Genomic DNA, 21,887 nt, shown 5'->3' on the forward strand with positions numbered 1-21,887 from the left:
GCTGCGACAGCGACCGCAACAGGCAACCGAGGCTACAGCTCTCTGCGGCTTGCGTGCGGCCCGACTCGCGCTCCAGCGCCCCCTGGCCGCCGGCGGCTTTCATTGCTCATTACTCACGGCTCAAAGCCCCGCCCGGTCCCAAATGCGCATGCGTGGGGGTGGCTTGTGTGGGAATGGAAGCTTGCGAGAAGGTCCGGACGGCAGAGCCGGACACGAGCGCAGGGGGCCAGCGGCGCGTGTTTGCACGTGACAGCCCCGGTCCTAGCCCGCTGCGCAGGGTCCGCTGGAGCAGCGACGGGGTCACCGGCGCTCAGGATTTTCCTGTGCGAGCCCCGATATTTGCTGTTTTTCTTAATGTCCCACTGTAATGTGAGCTTCTGCCCTGTCCTTAAAGAAAAGCGTCTAGCCTCCTGGTTGGGGTGGAAAGCTGGAAAACGTGAGGCCAGCAATGTACCTAAAAGACTCAAAACCCAGAAGGCAAACGCAAGCCATCTACCATTTATTATTTTGTTACCATCTCATGATTTTTAGCTAATCTTATTTTTGGGAGGGTCCTGACATAAAGCAACCATATTTCAGGTTCCCCAAAAGAGGACACTGTTAGAGGAGCAGGATGGGGAGCTGGGGAAGGGGGAAGCTGATAGGGTATGTGGCAGGGAGGCTGCAACTCCAGCTGTCACCCCCTGCATGGAGAGGCTGCGACTCCAGCTGTAAGTCCCCCATGGAGGAAAAATCCCAGACAGTTGCTAATATTTTAAAAATGTGCCCAGATGGAGATTGGTGGACCAAAAATGAGGTCATGTCCGTGAAAACCCGGACGTATAGTAACCCTAGCCTGACATACTTTTTAAATACCTGAGGGGGCTAACCACATTGTGATCAGTAATCATGACTGCCCAGCACCAACCAACTAAAATTCATATTTCAAGTAAAATTATGTGATCTGCAGTATCCAATACTAAAATGGAAAGGGCCCTGGGTGGCAAATGGAAAAAAGGACAGCAGATCCAGCCCATCCACCCAATGAACCAGATATGCTCCTACCTCCTAGTACTCAGCTCTAAACTGTGGCCTTCCCTTTCGTATGTAGCACTTGCAATGTGCCATTGAATCGGGGAGGATGGGTCCCATACTGTCTTGTATAATTGGGATCTCTTTATGGAGTGTGTGTGTGTGTGGGGGGGGGGCTCTCTGAGGGAAAGCAGGGATGGTATTTCTATAGGGAATGAAACTGTAAAATTAGATATTAAAAATCTTGCTATTAAATCTTTCTCAGGCTAGGATCACCAGAACTTCTGCTTAAAATATAAATCCATGATCCTACAGCAAATTATGTACGGGTAACTTTTTTTCAAATGCATAATGCCCTTGATTTCTATGAGTTAAGTTACATACAAGTTTAAGTCTTTAAAGGATTGGGGCCTAATTTATTACATTCCATTTAGCTAGTTGATTGATAGACTAGATAAACTGTCAGGAAAAGGCTCCTTTACATTGCTAGTCTGGTATAAAGAGATCTTAATATAAGTGAGAATTCAGGTCATTTGGTCTACTAAATGGGTCATTTCATTTTCTTGGATATTGGTTTAAAAGCATCTGGTGAGAAACATTTATGGCATGTTAGAGATACCAAGACCTTATTTGCTCCTTCCTGGATACTAACAGGACAAATCATTGTGATAAATGCCCAGAAGATACATATCTAATCAAAGACCAAGATAATTGCTTCCCCAAGATCAAATGCTTTCTGTCCTATGGGAACCTTTGAGAATTGTTTTGGATTCCCTTGCTTTTCCTTTGACACAGCTTTGGTGTTAGAGCCTTTAATAAACACCAGGACACTCCCACAGAGAAATCTAACAACCGGGATTTAATCTGCATTCTCCCCCTGTCCTTCCTGTTCTGCTTCCTCTATTTCTTAATATGTGATTTATCATCTTTGACAAACTGCTTCTAGGATTATCTTTTCTGTCTCTCTTTGTTGGCAAAAACCATGACTAAAATCTAAAGAATTTAACCATTTAAAGAATTACATTAAGAATATTAAAGATGCATGGTTACATTCAAGAATGAGGAAATGTGGAAGATCAGGTTGAATGGTTGCCTTTGACTCTGCCATTTTTGCATGTATTACTATTACATTACACTCTGTAATTAAGCAATCACTTTCTATGTCTCAAAGAAATTTAATATTGTAATAGAGCTGCATGATAAATGAATATATAAGAATGATACAAATAAATTAAAGGCTGCTACACATGGGAATCTAAGATTGTTTAAAACTTGCTTTACAATTTGATTGTAAACCACACTGATTATATAATGCACATGTACAATAGCCTGTAGTATTCTTTAATATCTGTGACCAGCTTTAGCACAGGAATCCAGGTATTTTCATTTCTTTTTATAGTTCCTTCTGTATTTGTTCTACAATCTTTCTTCCCTTCCTCTTCTCGGCAATTTAAGCAAGTCAGGTGAGTCATAGGTGGTCCTCACACCTGGGAAGAAAGGGCCCCGTCCTCAGAGTTGCAAGAGGCTGCAGGAGAACACTGGCATAGAGTATTTTAAAAGGCACATACAGAGAAAGTTATTAAAAGCTGAAGCAGTTTACATCATTGTACCTTTCAAAATTACAGTTCCTTTCCTGGGCTACTCCTGGGACAGTGAAACTACACACCACTCCTTTCTCATGCCGAGGAAAGTCTCAATCTTGCCCTAAATGTAAGTCATTTTTTGATTTATACAGGTCCTTTCACAAACCTTATCTTTTTAGAAAATTACAGGCTATATTAGGGTTGAATAGTAACAACACCATAGTTAAGGTTGTGACAGAATTTTGTTTTTTTGTCAGGAATGTTAAGCCTTTATGTTGTTTTAAAGAAATATTATAAAAATGGGAGAAAATTAAAGAGAATTAAAATTCAATTTATATTTTTCATGTTGGTTAGGTGCAGACTGGGTTCATATGCACACAAGATAACTTTTTTTTTTTAAATTGCCACTTTTAAATTTTACATACAATATTCCCCTACCCTCAGAAATCACTATTTTTCCCAGCTGTTGCAAAGGCAAACTGTCTTCCTGTTGATTCTGGTAGCTTGGTGAAATATCTTGACGCTCTATTCGGCTTCTCCTCTTGGTGAATTTAACAAGACTATTGAGGAATACACTTTTGTTCGGAGATGTATTACCCATCATAATTGTTATTCCTGCTATTTTATCTAAAATTATATATAAACATTTCATATCTTTTGTGTTGACTGACAATTCTTGTTTTTCTGTGTTGCAAGCCTGAAGAGGATTACGATACAATAATTTCAGAATCACAACTTGAGTTTGCAATGCCTTTTGACTTGTAAAGAGTGAATTTGACTGGATCAGTGGAATGTTTCCTATTACATTTCTCACTAATATGTATATTTTAATTTTCAAAACTTGTCTTGCTTTCCGAATTTCAAAAGGCTCATTGCAAATAAGACTCGATATTTATCAAATGTGTATCTAATGTCAATGTGTGACAAAATAAGAGTTTTTAACTTATGCAGCAATCCTAATTATTTATTTAGCACCACATATACATATGACACTTTATAGCAGATGAAAAGACAAGGTCCCTGCCCTTTGGAGTCTACAATTTATGACTCCTATCCTTCATCTGCTTGTGTACAGATGGTTAACTTCATCTGCACAGAGCCCCAGTTATTCAATGGAGCTCTATACATTTGCAGCAGTTTGTCCACATGCAAGAAGTTGCAGGATTACAGACTAAGTGACACCAAATTTTAGTATTAGCATCTTTTGGTCTGGACACCTCACAAATATATAGCGTTTTCAATAGAGTTAAATGTGATTGAGACCTTATACTAGGCCTAATTTTTTTCATCAGGTCTCTGACTATACTAATAAAGGTCAAGATGATTAAATATGCAACAAAGTAATGGCATAAAGCTTTAATGTCTTACTGATAAAACAACACCTGCATATTAAGCTCAGAAAAAAAACAAACTCCTCATTAGTTTAGAAATTAATTTAATAAGTCATTTCTGGCTGGGAATGCATATTTTATATGGAGCAAAGTTAATTACAGTTGAGGTAGGAACCACATGGCAGTCTGTTTTTTTTTTTTTTTTTTTTTTTTTTTTTAAGTGTGATTGGAAAAATCAATCAAACCCAATAAAACAGACATTTGTTTTCATATGTTTGAAAATTTATTCATTGTATAAATTTCAATTTCCTTTGGAGACTACAAAACCTGCCACTTGACAGGGATGCAAGCAATGATATCTTTCCAGGACTGTTCATGGTTACATCTGGAACAGTTTAGATTACACATTAATAGTATGATTAGAAAATTTCCTAGATCATACTCTGAATAAAACAATCATTTAAGTATTCAGTACTATTTAACCTTTTTACTAGCAATTCAATTCTATGACAGCAGTGCCAAGCATCTGAAAGATGCTATTTTAATTGTCTGCCAAAAGGTACAATACAGTTGAATTCCTGCTACTGTACCTTAGACTCACTTACATGCCATGCGGAGAAAACTAGTATAAAGTATGATTGTATAGAATTGTAGAAAAATATTTTATCTGTGATTTCATCATTTTTAAAAATTGTTTTAAGTAGATTCCCCCCACCCCCATTAGATTGCAAAATAATTACATCCCTTATGAGTACACCTTCCCTTTGATTAGGTCAAGAGTATCAAGATAAAGCTAATCATTTACATTATTTTCATGAGTGAAAACCCATCCATTAACCATTGATGCTTACCAAGGAATGACATACTTAGAAGCCTGTTTCCAATAATAGAAAAGCAGAGCTTTAGTTGGTATACTACATTTACAAAAACAAAGCAAACAAAAAACAAAAACAAACAATTTATTTCCTTATGCCTTTTTCTCTTAAAAAAATGTTTTAAATACTTCATTTGAAAAATTCAGGATAAGTTTTGTTCAGTACTAATAGTGATTATGAATAAAGATCTTCACCGTTGCTAGATATAGATCTAATCTGAGTAGTGTAGCTACTCCCTCCCTTTGCTCTCACATACTCACACACCACTGGCAATTTTGCTTTGAAAAATAGGCTATTCACCTGTATCTGCACGTCTCCATTTTTCCTCTTCCATGAATCTGTATTCTAGAGTCACTTGCTATGCTTTGCAGACAAAGAAGCAGTAGTGAAAATTTACACAGTGGGTCATACACCCTTCAAGCTTGTGTGGTAAGGAGTTGAGACTGCAACTAAGCAGCAGTATGTTAATTTCCCATCCTTAGTTCCTAAGTATCTGCAGTTAAAAAAATATACCAAAGATGAATGGGGAGAAAAATGTGTGGATCGCAGAAAGAGACGTATAAAACTAGGTTAATTTGCCTGTAAAATTTATTTTCTCCACAGAAACACACTTGTCTAAACTAGGATTTAAAGCTATATTCGATCTAGACTTTAGATTTGACCAGTTTAGGATGTGTTAAAATACAATCACTTTGTCTTGACTAGTCTTTATGGTGTTAATTAGGTTGTTTTATACAACTCCATCTAACAGCACACCTTAAAAACTTACTCTAGATCAAGCCTGAGAGACGGGCTATTTAAGAAATTAAAAGCCCAGTATGGTTTGCTTGCTTGTGCATATACACAGTAAGATATGGGAGCAGTCTCTGTGTAAAAGAAACATACTGATCACATTCACATTTCCTAATAGTCTCTGCTTGGATATATTGACTACAAAGACCAGTAAGCACAGGGAACAAAGATGACTTTGTAGCTTAAAAATACTGAAGCATCGGTTTGTGCTTTCGTTAATATGCCTCCACAGAGTCCCACTTTCAGACAGAACCAGATAGCGGAGTATTTCTAGCTTAAACAGAGACTGCCATACAAAACCTAACTTCTGAAATTAGACAATTGTTAAAAACGTACATGCACTGCCAAAAGACTAACAAATTTCTGCCACAGTCATTTGTCTTGATATTGCCATAACTTTGGTGGATTAGGCACACAGATACTCTCACAAGACAGATACGTCCCCTTGCAAGGCAAGGAGGGTACAGTGAAACTGATGGATTGAGGTTAGTTTATGACACTGTCTGGGGTGATGATGAAGGTAGTGTCTTTGTAGCCCATAATGGAAATGTATATGATGCATGCTGGGTATGAGGTTTCTGATCTTTAGGTTGAGTTTGGGAGGGAACACAGAGGCAGAATAAATGAAGCAACTGTAAAATTAAAGACTTCAGGAACACAGAAATTACCATATTTGAGTAGCTACTGATTTTCTGCTCTGTTATATTGACTATAATACCAGATGTTTCAGAGGAAGATCTAAAAACCCCAGCACTCCTATTTATTAAATATATATGGGATATTCCTTCCTGAATTCAGTTGCTGATCATTTTATGACTTGAAGCAAAAGAACTGAAAGACCATGTAATTACTCCAGCAGTACTGTTCTAAAATGAAAGCTATCAGCTAGATTTGACTAAATGTTTAACCTTAATCTTCAAAAGAAGAAATTAAAAACAGTTTCCAGGAGACATGGTTTCTTAATTTTTGTCAAGCCTGACTTATAGTTAGTGATGGACCTGAAGAGAGAGATGCTGAAGGGTGAGATTACCGAACAGTTGTTAGGCTAACACCGTTGGTGCTGCAGCCAATCTCAAAGGAAAGACTATACTGCAAATGGCCTTTCCCCTCCTCAACATTAAGGATATTTCTTGTATAAAGGAAGAATCCTCAACAGAATGAAAGAGCCACCACTCAATGGTAGAACATTAGGTAAGAAGGAAATGGTAGAACATTAGGTAAGGAGGAAATTACGCTGAGGATAGTAGTGAAACAAATACGTTCAAGACACCTGTTCGACTTTTTGTGATCAATAAGAACCCTCCAGTTAAAAAGTTATTCTTTAATAATACAAACCAACATTAAAAATTCTCTATTTCCTTTGGATTACCATGCCCCACTGAGACCAAGGGTAAATCTTGAGGGCCCTGCTAGAGTTCTGCATCTTGCCGTGGAAAGTCCCTAATGCTTCATCATCCTTGCCAAATTTAGATCAGCACCATGGCAAGGTATTAAGAAATAAGACACATCAGGTTCCACAGAGGGCAGTAAAACAGATTGCTTTGCATGTTTAATAAAGGAACCCTTATTATTACTATTTATTTGTAAAGGGCCTTTCTTGTTCTCTAGACCCCTTGAGGGACATCAGCATAGACAGCACCAAACTACATACAAAGCCTCTAGCTTTTCAGCTCTAATTGCCTTTTTATTTTTATTTTTTATTTTTTTAAAAAGGGAGCATGGAGTCTACATAATTCCCCCACACTCCTACCTTTTGATTAGGAGACTATGTGACAGCATGATTCTCTGTTTGGCATTTTAACACCAGTGATCAAGTTGATTCTGGAAGCTAAACAGTTTGTTCTCCAATTAAAATCCCTTCCCTTTTCCAATCCTCTATTTCTACTCCCCTTTCAGAGATCCCCACAAGATTATACGGAGACCAGAATGTCTTCCCTCCTTCAATTTAGAGCATTAAACGGACAAGCTATGATGTTTATCCCTACCTCACACTTAAAACAGTAGCTAATTGCTTAACTGTTCCAGGCAGCTTGTAAAAACCTAAGCTTTCCTGTTTGCCAAGGAATACCTAAAAACTTCTGACAGAGTCTTCGTTCCATGTTCATATGGATCAATGAATCAGATGGAGGAAATCTGTGGTGTGACATTAATGAAGGACTTCACTTTCTCTTTCCACAAATTTCTTTGAAAACTTCTCACTGTAGGAAAACTAACAAATTAGTTATTGGAAAAATAACTGAACAGACTAATTAACCAAGAATCACACTGCCATTTGTGCTGATCTCTTGATTTTTAAAAAGTATTGTTCACAGAATGTGCACTAAGCTCCATATTTAGTAGCTTTGGATATTTCTGTAAAGGGTATTTGATACAGGTAGTCAGTTGATGTACCATTTTCTTTGGCAGAATGGGATATCAGCCAAACTTTAATGTGCTCCAGTGCACACTCAAGATCAGCTATCTGCAGTGAATCTCACAGACTACATAAAAGCAAGCACGTTTTATGATTTGTGTCCTCAGAACGTAAACTAAGAGCCTTTTACACTCACATTAAAAGAAAAAGTGGGAAGAACACTGCCATCAAGGAACACGAAAAGGATGGTTTTGTTTTACTTGACTTGGACAGTACAATTTTAAGGGTGCCTGGACTGGTGATGAAAGGACCAAGGAGACCAATTATGGTGCTAGAACCTCAGATGTCAGTTAAAAGTACTGGATGGTTCTATTCTGACTGCTTTGGACTGTAAACTGAAAGCATCACAAGAATGAAAAAATTGAAATTCATCAGTCCAGTATATTCTAACCACAAGAGACAAAGTTTACATCCATTTTTGGTAAGCATCTGTTTATCAATGAACATTGTCTTTTGCTTTAGAGTCAGCACTACATTTCTTCTCTAACTCTCTAATGCCAGCACCAGCTAAACAAAATATGTCAGCTCTTAACTAAAGTAATAAAATGAAAGTATAAATATTAAATGAATTATGAGAAAAAGCAAGAAACAACTGTCCTGAAAAGGAAAACTATTTAGCAACGATTCCTGAGTCCTTAATTGGTGGGGGAAAAGAGATGGGGGTGATGTGGAACAAGTTACTTTTTGTTATGGATGCGTTACCTATTACATGTGTGAGAAACCCACTGTTTAAATTTTTAATACTACAACATCTCTCTGGTTTTCATAACAGACATGCAACTTCAAAAACATGGAAATGTAGAAAAGACAGACAAGGAAAAATACACATTCATAATATTACATTCAATAGCTGTTTAACAGTCAAGGCTGTTTTAGAGCTGTCCAACAATACTGATTAATCCAGGTGAACTGTTTAACCAGAGTTAATTGTCAAAATGATTAATAAAATCTAAATAAACCAAGGCATGTATACATTAAAGAAAACAGCACAGAAAAGTACTGCTTATGAATTGTTTACAAAAACATACAAAATGTTGGATGGCACAAAGTATACAGTGCTAATATAAACAGATTGTTTAAGCTAAGTGCTTAACATAAACTGTCCATCCCAACATGTAACAAAGAATATTTTAGGGGACGAGAAATATTTCTTATAAAAATAATGCTATATGGTGCAGAGTGCTTTATTCAGTGTATTTTTATGATAGAGTTGGCATTCATAATTCTTCTAGTTTATTCAATTACTGAACATGTTCATTTTCATTGTGTTTCCACTTTTCACTCCATCCAAAGCTCCAGAAAGGTCAGAAACTTGCCATCAACAGTTTAAAGGGAGAATAGATGAAAGCAGTAGCAACAATAGGAGCAGCAGCATTATGGGTACCAGCTGGGACAGAGTGTGCTTGCAGGAATCTGTCAGATATGTGCTACTTGTCGCCATGATTTGTGCTATCATCTTATACCATGGTACCAAGTATCTGGTTGAGGTCACTTCACAGGGCTGTTGAGGTAATTTTTTTTATACCTCTCCTCTGAGCAAGAGTAGAACGGCCTACTGGCTCCAAAACTGGTGACTGATTGCGGTTCAAAGCAGAGTATGTGGCTGCCATGGCACCCTAAAGGGTTAGAATGCAGAGGTAAAACAAAACAAAACAAAACAAAAAACCCCCCACACATTGTGACTTTACTACATTCTAGCAATCATAACAATATTACATGATTTAGAGATCTTTAATAATCAAACTGTTTTCTGTAGGTTAAAAACAATGGGCTTGAATTACCAGTGTATTATTCTAGCTATTTAAAGCATGACTACATTAACTAGATCCCAAAAGTGCAGAGAGTAAAATCCCACTAGAGCAGTGGTTCTTAACTTTTACTGCAGCCTGCACCCCCCCTTTGGTTCTCAAAATATGTCCTAGCACCCCTTAACAAAAATCAAAATATGTTCTCGCACCCCTTATCAAAAATCGTTGAAGTAGGTCAGTTCTTTAAACCTAGATATATTTTTTGTTTGTATATTACAGTAATTGTTAAAAAATGTATAATGTTAATAAATACATAGGTTTGATGAAACAAAGTAGTTGTACTTACGTGCCTGTGCTTAATTTATGTTTTCGATGATTTACCTTCTAAAAAAAATCTGGCATGTCTTGCATCACCAGAAAGAGCATCTTGCACTCCCAGGGGGTGCATCCACCCCAGGTTAAGAACCACTGCACTAGAGGATTGTCCTTGTTTACGGTCTGGCTAACCATTTCTGTTTTCACTAAAAATTGCTTTAAAATATGTTTCATTACTAGTCTATATAAATATGAAGCGTATACATCTAAATTAAGTTTACCAATTGTTAGGAAATTCTAATCTATGGCTGGGATCTGAACTTGGTTCCTTGCTTCTAAGCCATTTAGTGCTGGAAGCTCTGTGTCTTACAGTTGACTTAGGGTCATTTGATTAACTCTTAAGATGTAAGATCCCTCTTCTGTAGTTGGGAGGTTCACCATGACATAAGGCCTCTGAGGGACTTTGTATGTGTGTGCGGGAAATGAGTGTGGGGATCTTCAATCTCACCCATTCAGGTTAAAATTAAAATAAAAAAATCAGTTGGTATCAAAAGTGGTTTGTGTTTCAGACTATCAAGTGTTGATCGTTACATAATACACCATTCAATATAACCTTTGCTATAAGGTTTCCATTTCATTTTTTATTTTTAATGAAAATTTTGTAAAAAAGAAGCAATTTCACCTCCAAAATATCAATTTTTATACTTATAATCCCTCCACTAAAATCACACTAGCAGCCATAACTACAATTCCTCCATTGTAAACATCTATATCACTTACAGTCTCAGATGAACTATTTTTTAAAATCAGAGTTTAAAATCTAGGAGTCAACAGTCTAAATCACCAGGGAAGACACTATTTATAAACTCATTTTATTTTGTAATCTGTCTCAGCACAAAAAGTAAAACAGCATGGAGATTGCAGTGTACTGCTCTTTGTGAACAGAGCAGATTTATTCTCCACAGATGGATTCACTTGAAGTCCTTTACATTAGGTAAATCACAAGTTCACTTGGCTTAATGCACTGTGTTTACTGAACTCACACACAATCATAAAAGTTTGTGATTAGTACTTAGAGCAAATGCATGGTAACTGTTTTTGTTTACAATTCATACTACCGGTAGCTAATCACCTAGCTGAACACACAAATTTATTTACCTTCACCAAATGTGGAGCATCCTGTCGGTTTAGCTGGTACTGAGGCAACTGGTCACTGTCAACTATCCAAGGGTGTCTAAGAACCTGGGCAGCAGTCAGTCTTTGATGTGGGTCGACATGAAGCATCTTTGAAACCAGGTCCTGTCAACAATACAGAAACAGTTAATTCGGATTAACAGTAAAATTTAAGGCAGTACAGATTAATTTTTAGAGCATTAATAATGTTAAACATGATTAAAATTCAAGATTTGAAGAAATATTTTGTTGTGATCAGTAGTTTAAGCAAATCTCCAGGCCATCTTCTGGAAGTGGTTGAAGTATTACTCCATACTGTGCCCACAAATGCCAAGATCTATTGGAGAGTTTACAACGTAACTAGTCAAGTGAAGAGCAGTATGCAAGTGAAATTATATAGATCAATTCTGAGGTATCTTACTCTAAGGGCATGTCTACACTACAAACTTAAGCCAACCTATGTTAGGTCAACTTACAGCCACCGCAGTAATTACTGTGGTGGTTCATTTCCACACTGCCCTGGCTTCTGTCACACTGCTTCTGTGTCCACATCAGGAGTACTTCCACCGACATAGGAGGGGCAGTGTGGGGGGTAGAAAGCCCAGGCTCTCAGCTCCATGCAGCTCCCTGCTGGTAGCCCAGCTGCCTCCCATGCCCTTGGCTCCCTGCTAGCTGGGAGCAGGGAGCCGGGACCCCAGCTCTGAGTGGGGAGCAGGGACCCTGGGCAGCCACCAGGATGGAACAGGGACCCTGGGAGCAGCTTGGTTCCGAGCGAGGAGCCTGGTCTGCAGCCCAACTGGGAGTGGGGAGTCTGGACAGCAGCCCTGCTGGGAGCTGGGAGCCTGGGGCAGCCCAGCCCTGAGTGGTGAGTCCAGTGGGAACGGGGGCCAGCCGAGCCCTAGTTGGAGCCCCGCTCCTTCCCCTGGGTGACAGCACAAGCTGTGAGCAACATTCTTGTCAATTTGGAGCCATGAAATTGACAAGAATGACAACCAACAGCCGACATAAGTAACCCGCAGTGTCAACACAGACACCGTGTTGCCCTAACTACACAGGCATCACCTCCATGAGAGGCGTAAGGCTTGAGTTATTACATCAGTGTAGTAGGGCACTTACATAATTAGGTCGACATAAGCTACCTTACGTCGACTTAACTCTGTATTGTAGACCAGGGCCCATATAAAGGGTAAGGAGAGTATAAAATTTCTAATTCTGGGACAACTGCTTATGAGAAAAAATGCATTTAGTAATCTTAAACTGACTAAAAACATTCTAAAGTACTTAACAGCATGCAAACATTTTCTTATAAAACAAACTCTCTGTTGTGGAGTTTGGAATAAAGACCCTAATAAAAAGACTTCTTAAAAGTTGAATGATTTTAGACACATTCGGGACTCCCAGTATAATTGGTTGGGATGGCACTGAATAAAGAGATAAGTGATTTTATATCTTGCCCAGGACAAAAGGTAGACGTGTCAGTCAGGCTGTTTAACATAAAATGTGGGAAAATACTTGTGAGTATTTAGAAATCAAGACATATGGAAGCACAAAGCAAATTAAAGACATTAGCCAAAGAAGGGGGGGAAATGCTTAAATAATCTGAGTTCTTTGAGCATATTAGGGCTTTATTATAACTAGATAGAGGGTGATGAAGGCTACTGAATGCTTTTGAACATTATATATATATAGTGCCAAGTTATGGCTGCCCTTCACAGACACTTCATGGACCCATAAAAGAAGCGCCCAAGAGCATGTGGCCATAACTACTGCATCCTGATTTGGTTTTCCAACGCCCCACAAAACTAAAAGTGGTGGTGGTAAACGTGGTTATTTTTCTTTCTGCACATGACTGACTGTTTAAACATGAAGGGTTCATAATTATCAAATGAATATCTACTCATACAAAGGATTGGCTCAGTAAATTTTTAAAAATCTGCAACCTTCATTAAAATCATGTTCTCTAATATTATAAACAATTTTTATTGTGACAAAAAATCCTTTAGGGAATCTGTTAAAATCCATCTCATGCACAAAAAGACAAAATATTAAATATACTTGCCTTAGCTGTAACTGAAACGGAATTCCAGTAACCACCAGTGAGAGAGAACTTTCCACTACCTATTCGTGCCAATATCTCCTCTGGGGTATCATCGGGACCATTTGCGAAAGGAGTGTAGCTAATTAATCAAACAAGTTCAGAGTATTAATAGCTTTTCCGTGCTGGACTCCAATCCTTATTTCAAGTCTGACCACAGTTGTCAGTGGTTTCAAAATAATCATAATTAACACCCCCCTCTCCAACATCAAAAATTATAGTAAAACTGATTTCAAAAGCACCCAAAATAATAAATTATAGATGAACTACATGGTAGAATGGGAATATCATTCTGACTGTACTGTGTGAAGTGATCGGATTCATTCTTGTGAGTAATCAAACTTCTACTCCTGAGGACATTCTGCGCCAAAAATTAAAAATTCTGCGCACAATATTTTCAAATTCTGAAAAATTCTGCAAATTTTATTTGTCAAATAAATGTGGAGGCTTCAGCATGGCATTGGGGAGCACAGGCCACTGGCTGCACAGAGGTGGGAGATCACTGTGCAGCTACCCCCTCGGGACACAGATTCAGCGGTGAGGCTGCACCCAACCCTGACACAGTGCAAGGACCGGGCCTGCCCCAGAAACACTCCAGGGCCCTGCCCCTCCATGCCAGATGCACCAGGTGTGGGCGGGCAGGCTCGGCAAGGCAGGATCCAAGTGTGGAGGGGTTCAATATGGGGAGTCCAGGTGTGAGCTGAGAGGGCTGTATGTGAGGCAACTGGGTGCAGGCAGCTCAGTGGGAGATACGGGGGGATGGGGGGGGGAAGAAGGGGAGGAGGGGAAGAAATCTGGATGCACAGGGGGGCTTATTGGGATTTTTTGGGTGCAACAGTAATGGGACTCTGCAGGGGGGTCCAGGTGAAGGTGGTTGGGCCTCAGCAAGGGGGATCTGGGTATGGGGGGGGGGAATAGAGCTTGGCATGGGGTCTGGGTGTGGGGGGTTAGTGGGGGTCCAGATGCTGGGGGAGAGGGGCTCAGTGGGGGTGGGGAACCAGGTGCAGCTGGTTGGGGCTCGGTGGGGTGGGGATCCGGGTGGCTCGTCAGGGTGGTCCAGGTGAAGGGGGAGTAGGGCTCATCGGGGGGGGGGGGGGGGGTTTCTGGGGGTGTGGGAGTGAGGCGCGGTGAGCTATGATGGAGTCTGGATGCACAGGGGTTGGGTGGATTGGGGAGCAGCTCCCTGTACAGGGATCCTTGCCGCTGCAGCTGAGGAGCAATGGGTGCAGGAAGGAGAGTTTGCGGCGCTTCCTGCAGCTGGGGTAGAAATCTGGGGGTTGGTCTGACCCAGCCCTGGATGCCCTGTAGGGAAAGAGGAAGTCCCATCCTCCCCAGCTGAGCTGGGACTAGCCCCTGATCCCGGCGCCAGGTAGGAGCCACCAGCCAGGGCTTCCCTAGTCCTGGCCCCTGCCCCACAGTGATCTACCTCTTTGCTGGCTGCCCTGGGCACCCAAAACATACTGCTGTGGAAGGTCGCATGACTGCTCTTGTAGCTTCCCTTTGCTTCCCCATCAGAAAGTCATTTTTCTGCGGGGAAGAAAAGAAATCTGAGGGGGACATAAAATCTGCACATGCGCAGTGGTGCCGAATTCCCCCAGGAGTAAACTTCAAAGCATCACTGGTGTAACGCTGTAGGAAATATGGGAGACATTTTATGATATTGTTGATACCAATATTATAAAATTGCAATGAATCATGCAAGATACGCTGTGTGAGGTATCTGCGAAAATGTTATATGTTGCCAAGTCTGATGATCTTGTTCATGTTTGTATCACCTTTGTATTATGAATTATAAATATGTAGGGTATATCTGTATTTCAAAACTTGTGCTGTGTTTCTGGGTGACACCCAGACAGATTGGCATCAGCGCTAGGCCTGCATGATGGCCATCAAGGGACATCAACTGTACAATGAACCCATTGAAAGGTCCAGGGACTATACCTTATGACTCAGCAAGGCATGCAGGGGCATGCCTATGGAGAGAACTCTAAGGCCTTTCAATGCCATGTGCTATCTGCTATGAGTTTGTGTTTGAAACAAAGGAAGTACCAGCATGTGGCAAAAGGACTATAAAGGGCAGCTGCATCATCTGCATTTTATCTTCAGTCCTGCTTCTTCCCCTGGAAGAACTTTGCTACAAACTGAAGCTCTGAACAAAGGCCTGAATTACCCATCCAAGCTGTGGATGTATTCCAAAGGGACTTTCAAGCCAGCAAACTCAGCAATACTGCTAAGAACCTAATACATGAACTCTGAAGTCTCTGTATGTATCTGAGTGCTTTACCATTTAACAGCTCTCTTCTTGTTCTTTCTTTTTTCTTTATAATAAACCTTTAGTTTTAGACACTAAAGGATTGGCTGGTAGTGTGGTATTTTGGGTAAGATCCAAACCTATACTGACCTGGTAACGTGGCTGACCCTTTGGGGTCAGAAGAACACTTTGTATATGTGAGCAGAGTTTTTTAACTAACTTATCACTGTACTGGACCTATGTGCTGATTGGGAGTCAGAGAACTGGAATGCAATAAAGGGGGCTGCTTCTTGAAAACCAGTGTGGGAGATCAGAAGCACAATTTGTGACTGGTTGGGGAATTTAACTTGAGTGTTACTCCAAAGACTGGTGGGTATCTGCTCTCCCTTTTGCAGCCTTCCCTGACTTTGGCATTTCCAGTGAGGGCTGATATAGGCACACCGGGTCACAGCTGGTAAATTTTAACCACATATATTCTCTTCAATATGCGTAGTACTTTCTAGCTTTTTTGGTAGGAACAAGTTTCCACTTCATGTAAAGTAACAATGTATGTGAGTCTATTCCTATTCTTCAATAATCATAAGGCTACAAAACATACATTTGATATAATCTTTGACTAGATTTAACAACAGTTAAGCAAACTCATAAGGAAGTTTATTTTAGATATCAGACTCTTAAGAGCTTGATCCTACTATGTGCAGAGCACCCTCAACTCCCACAGAAACCAGCACCCAGCACCTCCCAGGAATATTAGCATCTTGCAGGATTGAGCACATAATCAATACTTTGCTTGAGAATAGTAAACTTATATAAGCAAACAAAAAAACCCACTTAATTTCTGCAAACTCACCCAGTAAGCATAGTATAAAGCAGGACACCAAGACTCCAAATATCACAAGCAGCATCATAGCCTTGCCTTTTTAAAACCTGTGAAAAGCAAATATATTAATTTCTACAGAAAACAGTACACTTTATTATGATTTTGGTGCCAACGTTATCATATTGCTTCAAAGATCTCAACTGTTTATTGTTTCAAAAGCTAAATTCATTGATAATTTAACAATTATGCAATAATAGAGAAACAATGTTTAAATAATGAAAAAAAAAAAACCATTAAAATAATCTGAAGGCATGTAAACCACAACTTGATATTTACCTCTGGAGCAACAAAATTTGCTGTGTAACATGGAGTCATCAAAAGACCATTTTCTGCTCTTAGCTGTTTTGCAAAGCCAAAATCACAAATTCGAATTGATTCTGGGTTACCAGATTCATCAACATAAAGAATGTTGCTAGGTTTCAGGTCTCTATGAACAACCTAAATAAAAACACAAATACAAAAAACAAAATATAGGATAGTGTTCTCTATTATAAGCACTTACTTCACTGCTTTTTCATTTGCAGTTAGCAATGGCCTTTAAAAGAAGGTGATGTTTCTAATATCAACTCCAGTACACTATAATGCATTGTTTTTGGCTACCCAGAATGTCAGAATGGTGAAATACATGAGTTAATTTTGAGAACAATACAATAGGTCCAGTTTTCAAATTTGGGCACTCTGAGCATGAAAGTGATGTTTGACACGAGTTGATGATGATGAACACTGTGACGGAGTGGACTAGGCCCTGAGGCCCCTGCTGGAGGCCTTGTGGCCCTGCCACACCTTGCCCCAGAAAAGGGCAGTAGAGACAGGGGCGGCTCTATGTATTTTGCTGCCCCAAGCACGGCAGTCAGGCAGCCTTTGGTGGCATGCCTGCGGGTGGTCCGCCGGTCCTGCACCTTCGGCCTACCCGTCGACGAATTGCCGCAGAAACTGCAGCACTGGCGGACCTCCCGCAGGCATGCCGCCGAAGGCAGCCTGACTGCCGCCCTCATGGCGACCGGCAGGCCACCCTCCCGCGGCTTGCCGCCCCAGGCACACGCTTGGTGCGCTGGTGTCTGGAGCCGCCCCTGAGTACAGAGGTCCTCCAAGTTGCCTAGAGCAACTGTGTGGGAAACAGCCAGTTAGGGCCCAGCAGGTCAGCATAAGAAGAGCTGCAGGGCCAAAGCGAGTTCAGTCTTTGCTAGAGCTGGAGGAAAGCGGATGGTCCTCCAGGCTGGCTGCTGGGACTGCACAAGGACAAGGCCTTGAGGTAAGGGTGAAGAATGTGCGGGAGCCACGGGGAAGTGGCCCAGGGAATTATAGCAGCAATGCAGTTTATTTAAAGGGACATTGCGAACAGCTGCAATCTATCTATAGGGTTCCTGGGCTGGGACCCCCCCCACCAGCCACTGGAAAAGTGGCCTGGAGTTTGAGGTACCCGAGAAGGGGGACTGAACCGTAGTGGCCCAGCTGAAGAGCTGGGGCCAGAAAGGCCCTGAGAGGGTGAAGACATTGCCTCCAGGGAAGGAGTCCTAGGGCTCTGTTCTGAGCAGGAACAAACTGAGAGACACATTACAGAGGGCATTGAGAGAGGCCCCTGTGGCACTTGTACCCCGAAAGGGGTTTGTGTTGCTTTGATCTCACAGACAGACAGTGTATGACTTGGCTGGAGGGCTCAGTCAGCGAAGAGCCATCATAAACAGGTAGAGAGAGTGTGCAGGCACATGCGCTCGGCCGGGGGGCACTCTTGAGAGATGAGTGCAAACCCCTTACAAACATCAAGTAATTTCATCTCCAAATTTCCTAGAACGATAGTGTTTGGAGAAACAAAGATCACGTAGGTTGAATTATTGACAACTGTTTCTTGAGATACAAATTTAGGAGTATGACTTCAACATTTGTCACAAAGACTGTTACCATACATAATGGGATGCTATGGCAGACAAACAAATGAATGTATTAATGAGTTGTTAATTATAAAGCTTATTATCCCCTCCTCTTTCTTCCCATCACAGATACAGATGTGTCACCTGTTTTCCTCCTCCAACCACTCCACGTGTTTTGGTGACATCACTACCTCCTGCCTTATGGCCTCCCTGGCTCCCAATGTCACTCTCCATCTTTGTCCTTAACCATCAGGTTCCTTTCTTTTACAATACAAAAGATTTTTCACTTTTTACTCCAACTATCACCACATCAATCTTACCCACCTCTAAATTACTGTGTCTGTCAAAATGAGCTTTCCGCTACAGAAACTATGGGGAGTTTGAGAGTTTTGGAGAAAAGGTTTGGTGCAGCATAGTTATTTTCTAGGAAACATTTGTTTAATTTTTACACAATGGAAGAATGCGCCAGATGTGGATTTGTCCTTGCAAATTGTGTTTCTGTATATATTAGATAATGCATTTCTAAATGTTTTCTTCAAGTAGAATACTTACCCCTTGTGCATGGAGGTACTCAACAGTTCTTGTTATTGTGAGCAGGACAGCACTAGCTTCTCGTTCTGAGAAAAACTTTTGCCTAAGAATTTTGTCCAGCAGTTCTCCTCCTTTCATAAGTTCTGTTACCACATATACGTACTTTCCATCATCATACACCTACAAAAATGAAATAAATTAGCATCTAAACTTATTTTAAAAAGTTTTCTTCTATTACCCTTCTCTAAGGATGTCAAGATAGTGCAGATAACCCAAAAGAATTCTTTTTATTACAAAACCTGTGGATTTACTGCCACTCCCCAACCAACCTATTCGAACAATATTTTAAATTGCAAAATGAGCACAAAACTTTATCCACTAAACAATAAGTACAGTAACTGAATAACATGCAATAAATTGCTAGGCAAAAGTCTGAAAACAAAGAACAGGCGAGTAAAATTTAGGAGTGCTCAAATTACTACTTTGATATCTAAATGACTATCAGATCTGGATGCACTAAAGTGGAGATAATAAGCTAACACTGCTATTGTCAATGCTGAATTAGAGCTAATTTCATAATGAAGTAACTATTCCACAAAAAAGTTCAGCAATGGCTAGAAATTAGCCATTTCAGCATCAGTTTTAGGGCATTATAGAACAACTTTTCAAAATTCATCTTACATAGTAATTTGGGGACACGGCAGTTAGTGCATGAAACAATCTTAGATTTTATTGATTTCAAAATGTTACAATGCTAATTGTGTCAAAGTCCATTTATAAATTCCTATCCCATTTCTTGGAAAATTTCATACTGTGCACACATGTACTATTCTAAAAAGCTTATTGAAGTCCATGAAGACTTCATCCTGTATTTTTCACTATGAAAAATTGTTTAAGTGCTTTTGCTTATGAGATAAGGTGGGTGATTATCTTTTATCGGATCATCTTCTGATGGTGAGAGAGACAAGCTCTTGAGCTCTGTGTGGCTTTTAGCTCATGTCTTTTACCAACAGAAGTTGGTGCAATAAAAAGATATTACCTCACCCACCTTGTCTCTCTAATATCCTGGGAGGGCTTGGCTACAGCTATGTTCTGTTCTGCTGAAACAGCTGACCAGTTATCCATCTTACCAGCTGGGGGTACTGCAGCTTATAAACTGCATAGAAGCACCTTGAAAGCATTAATATATGAATACCACATTTCATTTTTATTGCACTTCCTTGGGCTTTTAACTTCAATCTCCTTCCAAATTTGGTTTTTGTTTTAAAGAAACCTTCATTAAGTGATCCTCCCCCTCTTATACAGAAATGTACTTTTAGAGAAATCATTCCCTCATTATTCCCTCAGTGAGGGGGGGAAAACAATAACAGAAAATGTGGAAATGGCAGAGGTGCTTAATGACTTCTTTATTTCAGTTTTCACTAAGAAGGTTAGTGGTGATTGGACGTCTAACATAGTGAATGCCAGTGAAAATGAGGTAGGATCAGAGGCTAAAATAGGGAAAGAACAAATTAAACATTACTTAGACAAGTTAGAGGTCTCCAAGTCAGCAGGGCCTGATGAAATGCATCCTAGAATACTCAAGGAGCTTACTGAGGAGATATCTGAACCATTAGCAATTATCTTTGCAAAGTCATGGAAGACTGGAAAAGGGCAAATACAGTGCCCATATATAAAAAGGGAAATAAGAACAACCCAGGGAATTACAGACCAGTCAGCTTAACTTCTGTACCCGGAAAGATAATGGAGCAAATAATTAAACAATCAATTTGCAAACATCTAGAAGATAAGGTGATAAGTAATAGTCAGCATGGATTTGTCAAGAACAAATTGTGTCAAACCAACCTGATAGCTTTCTTTGACAGAGTAACAAGCCTTGTGGATGGGGGGACGTGGTATATCTTGACTTTAGTAAAGCTTTTGATACTGTCTTGCATGACCTTCTCAAACAAAATAGAGAAATACAACCTAGATGGAGCTACTATAAGGTGACAGCATAACTGGTTGGAAAACTGTTCCTAGAGAGTAGTTATCAGTGGTTCACAGTCATACTGGAAGGACATAATGAGTGGGGTCCGACAGAGATCAGTTCTGGTTTGGTTCAATATCTTCATCAATGATTTAGATAATGGCATAGAGAGTACATTTATAAAGTTTGCGGACGATACTAATCTGGGAGGGGTTGCAAGTGCTTTGGAAGATAGGATTACAATTCAAAATGATCTGGAAAAATGGTCTTAAGTAAATAGGATGAAATTCAATAAGGACAAATGCAAAGTTCTCCACTTAGGAAGGAACATTCAGTTGGACACATACAAAATGGGAAATGATTGCCTAGGAAGGAGTACTGCAGAAAGGGATCTGGGGCATAGTGGACCACAAGATAAATATAAGTCAACAGTGTAACACTGTTGCAAAAAAAGCGAACATCATTCCGGGATATATTAGCAGGAGTGTTGTATTCAAGACACACAATGTAATGCTTCTGCTCTACTCCATGCTGATTAGGCCTTAACTGGAGTATTGTGCCCAGTTCTGGGCGCCACACTTCAGGAAAGATGTGGACAAATGGGAGAAAGTCCAGAGAAGAGCAACAAAAATTATTAAAGATCTAGAAAACATGACTTATGAGGGAAGATTGAAAAAATTGGGTTTTTTAAGTCTGGAAAAGAGAAGACTGTGGGGGGGGAGGGAGCATGACAATAGTTTTCAAGTACATAAAAGGTTGTTACAAGGAGGAGGGAGAAAAACTGTTCTTGTTAACCTCTGAGGATAGGATAAGAAGCAATGGCCTTAAATTGCAGCAAGGGAGGTTTAAGTTGAACATTAGGAAAAACTTCCTAACGGTAAGGGTGGTTTAGCACTGGAATAAATTGCCTAGGGAGGATGTGGAATCTCCATCATTGGAGGTTTTTAAGACCAAGTTAGACAAACACTTGTCAGGGATGGTTTCGATCAGTGGTGGGCAACCTGTGGCCCGCGGCCACTGGGAGCTGCAGGCGGCCGTGCCTGTGGACAGTA

The 21,887-nt window shown here is 40.2% G+C and overlaps 1 protein-coding gene across 2 annotated transcripts in view; it reads right to left on the reverse strand.

The window, feature by feature from the left end:
- Positions 1-8,650: 8,650 nt before the first annotated feature.
- Positions 8,651-21,887, reverse strand: part of LOC113406243 (ribosomal protein S6 kinase alpha-3) — a 125,222-nt gene continuing 111,985 nt past the window's right edge. For both annotated transcript variants that reach the window (XM_026649848.1, XM_026649847.1), the window contains exons 17-22: positions 18,888-19,046; positions 16,744-16,905; positions 16,438-16,514; positions 13,301-13,418; positions 11,227-11,367; positions 8,651-9,621 (exon numbers count right to left, since the gene is read on the reverse strand). In XM_026649848.1, the coding sequence (XP_026505633.1) occupies positions 9,499-9,621; positions 11,227-11,367; positions 13,301-13,418; positions 16,438-16,514; positions 16,744-16,905; positions 18,888-19,046 (780 nt within the window). In that variant the 3' untranslated portion in view covers positions 8,651-9,498. The remainder of the gene's footprint in view (positions 9,622-11,226; positions 11,368-13,300; positions 13,419-16,437; positions 16,515-16,743; positions 16,906-18,887; positions 19,047-21,887) is intronic.

This window comes from Terrapene carolina, unplaced genomic scaffold (assembly GCF_002925995.2).
Source record: "Terrapene carolina triunguis isolate 2854851 unplaced genomic scaffold, T_m_triunguis-2.0 Scaffold23, whole genome shotgun sequence".
Classification (NCBI taxonomy): Eukaryota; Metazoa; Chordata; order Testudines; family Emydidae; genus Terrapene; species Terrapene triunguis.